At 58.6% G+C, this 3,122-nt stretch overlaps 1 protein-coding gene across 1 annotated transcript; it reads left to right on the top strand.

Moving 5' to 3' along the window:
* Window positions 1-276: 276 nt before the first annotated feature.
* On the top strand, window positions 277-2,775 carry LOC125231933 (PHD finger protein rhinoceros-like). The gene has a single exon (XM_048137540.1). The coding sequence runs from the start codon at window positions 277-279 to the stop codon at window positions 2,773-2,775; it is 2,499 nt and encodes an 832-aa protein (XP_047993497.1).
* Window positions 2,776-3,122: the final 347 nt, after the last annotated feature.

The raw sequence follows: 3,122 nt of genomic DNA, 5'->3' as shown, positions 1-3,122 counted from the left end.
GCTAGCCTTCAAGGCTTGCGGCGCGGCGGATCTGGCGGTCACAGACATGTGGCTGCTGGATGGGGTTTCGGCCCCCCGTCGGGCAACCCGTAACCCGCAATGAGCGGGCCGGGGGCGCTGCTCACTGAGAGCAGCGCTGCGTGGAGTAAACCACTATAAAAATCCCCAATCCCAAGGTGAGCGGATCGTGCCGAGGGGATGAATGGCTGGAGGGAATCCAGTGCCTAGCGTGCGGGGGAGCTCACCCCCGAAAAAAAGAGATTGACGGGAAACACAATGAAGGTAGATTGCGAAAACATTCCCCACGCGGGTCTCCAAAAGGAGGAATCCCGCCCGTTCACTCTCACGAGTAACGGCTGCCCTTCGTATGCTGGGGTGGGCAACAATCGCCTCGTAGGCCGGCATAGTGCCGGTCTCCGTGAACACGACCATAGCATTCGATTAATGGACAATGATATTGCAAGCGACTCGGGTATCTTGAGGCTGAGGGGAGGCAACCCGCCCCCTACGCCGAAAGACTACAAAAAAGGCGATAAACCCAAAATATTGGGTAAAAAGGTAGGAAAGCGCGCCCGGAAGACACTCGACACTGGCGAAGGCGCTGAAAAAATGGCGGAAAGCCTTGCAGACGCGCTTGCAGGGTCAGATGAGGGCGCCCAGTCAGACTGCACCTTGGTATCGGTCAGGTCGAGATCGAGATCGAGATCGAGATCCAACTCGGTCTCCTCCGCAGATTCTGGCACACGCCGGCTGTGGGCCCGGAACAGGTCCAAAAGGGCGAACAGGTTGGATTCCGAACGCCACTCAGTCTCGGAAGGAGAAGATTCCCAGAATCCAACGACGACGGAAGCTGAGCCCCAGCGTTCGCGAGGGCGTCCGCCGACGACGGGGCAATACGTCGGCTTAGCGGCGGCACAAAGAGCCCTCAACGCTGCGAAGCGTGAGGCCCTAGAACTTGAGGCGGAGATGGACCTAGCGAGCCAGGCGAAAGTGGCCAGGGAGCTACGGGTGCGCGTCCGTCGACTCTCAGAGTCGTCTTCGGCAGCTGAAGACCACAATAGGGCTGCGGCAGACCTCAGCAAGTCTGTCGCGGCCCAGGTGGCAATAATTAAGGACGTAGCTGCGAAGTCCGGCAACCTGAAAGGGACTTACGTCAAGGCTCTAAAGGATGCAGCAAAGGAGATCGCAGAGGCTTTTGAGCAGCTGAGCGAGCGCACGACGTCGGACGAGACCCGCCAATTACAGGCGGCAAATAACCGCCTGCAAGCCGAAATGGCTGACCTCCGAGAGGAGCTGGCGAAGTTGAGGAAAGAGGTGGAGGGAAAAAATCGGAGAGAGAGTCCTCCGCGTGAGACTCTGTCCCCCGTACTCATGGATACGGAAATGCCGGAGGTGACGCAAACGAGACCTCCCTCACCTCCCCCAGAGGCGAACCCACCGCGTGCGAGTCAATCTGTGACTTATCCCGCACCAGACTCCCAAAACGAGGAGTTCATGAGGGCAGTGTCTCTCCAGGTGGGTGCGATCGTAAGCGCACGACTCGCAGGCCTGGAAGCCGAGGGTCGGCTGCTGCCTGCCAAACAACTACGGCCGGCATTGGCAGCGGATAAGAAGAACCAAGCCGCACAGTCGACAGCTTCTTCCGCGGTGAAACCGACTGCCGGTTCTAAAGGGCCCAAAATCATCGATGCCACCAAAAAGCCGCAGTCCACTCCAGTTACTGGAGGTAGGAAGAAGACCGCCAAGGCGGCTAAAAAGAACAAGAGTGGGGCTGGGATTCAGCCAGAAAAAGAGACGCCGGCCGCCCGCGCGCTACCTCCTGCGCCCACTTCCATGAAAGAGGGCTGGAACGTGGTGGCGGGCAAGGGGAGGAAAAAGAAGGGAGCTACCTCATCGCAGCCGACGGGAAAAGTGAAAGCTTCAAAGCTCAAACCCCCACGGTCAGCAGCCGTAGTACTGACCTTGCAACCGGGAGCGGCGGAAAGAGGCGTCACCTACAAAGAGGTGATGTCAGAGGCGAGGAACAAGGTCCAGCTGAAGGATCTGGATATCTCTGGTGGCCTGCGCTTTCGGCGAGCAGCCACTGGTGCCTGCATCCTGGAAATTCCCGGTGCATCTAGTGGAGAGAAAGCCGATAAGCTGGCAGATGCCATAAAGCAGCAAATTGGCGAGGACAACGTGCGTGTATCCAGGCCTTCTAAGAGTGCTGAGATCCGCGTCACAGGCCTGGACGAATCCGTCACCACGGAGGAGGTAGTTGCTGCCGTAGCGCGCACCGGAGGCTGTACCCCCGATTCGATAAAAGTCGGGGAAATACGGCAGAGTTTCTCGGGACTCGGTGCAGTATGGGTGCAGTGCCCTGTTGGAGCGGCGCAAAAGGTAGTGTCCGGGGGCCGCCTTCTAGTCGGCTGGGTCTCCGCCCAGGTAAAACTACTGGAGAAAAGACCGCTGCGATGCTACAGGTGCTTCAGGAACGGGCATGTTAGCGCGCAGTGTCAGAGTGCTACTGACCGATCCCAAAGCTGCTTTCAGTGTGGGAAGGACGGTCACAAGGCGGCCCAGTGCAGTGCCCCTGCGCACTGCGCTGAATGCGCGGCAGCTGGAAAGCCGTCAGAGCATCGGATCAGTAGCAAGGCGTGCACTGCTCCCAAGTACAAGAACAGGAAGACGACAAAAGCTGCCGAAGTCCCCCGGGTCCCCTCGCAGCCGGTCCCACCACAAGCTACCGAACAGGCTGTGACAGAGGAGGATTCAGCTGATATGGTCGTGGGATAAATGGCGACCATGGAATTCCTACAGGTGAACCTCAACCACTGTGCTAGGGCCCAGGATCTCCTTTACCAGAGTATGGCACAGTGGTCCATTCACATCGCTGTAGTGGCAGAGCCTTACAGAGTGCCTGCCCGTGACGACTGGGTTGGGGATCTGGATGGCACCGTGGCCTTAACTACGCGGAGCGCTGCCGGCTCCAGTCCATTTAGTCGCGTTGTAAAAGGCCACGGCTACGTTGCAGCTGTTTGTGGGGACATGGCAGTCATCGGCATCTACTTCTCCCCAAACAAGAGCCTGGCGGACTTTGAGGGGTTCCTCACAGAGGTCGGTGGCTTAATAGGTCGGCTGCA

Source organism: Leguminivora glycinivorella, chromosome 12 (genome assembly GCF_023078275.1).
Source record: "Leguminivora glycinivorella isolate SPB_JAAS2020 chromosome 12, LegGlyc_1.1, whole genome shotgun sequence".
Taxonomy (NCBI): Eukaryota; Metazoa; Arthropoda; class Insecta; order Lepidoptera; family Tortricidae; genus Leguminivora; species Leguminivora glycinivorella.
Note: the sequence above shows the minus strand (reverse complement) of the source record. Positions and strands in the feature narration are given on the sequence as shown.

Coding starts and splice junctions, on each gene's coding strand:
- LOC125231933 (XM_048137540.1), top strand. CDS start 277: ATGAAGGTAGATTGCGAAAACATTCCCCACGCGGGTCTCCAAAAGGAG.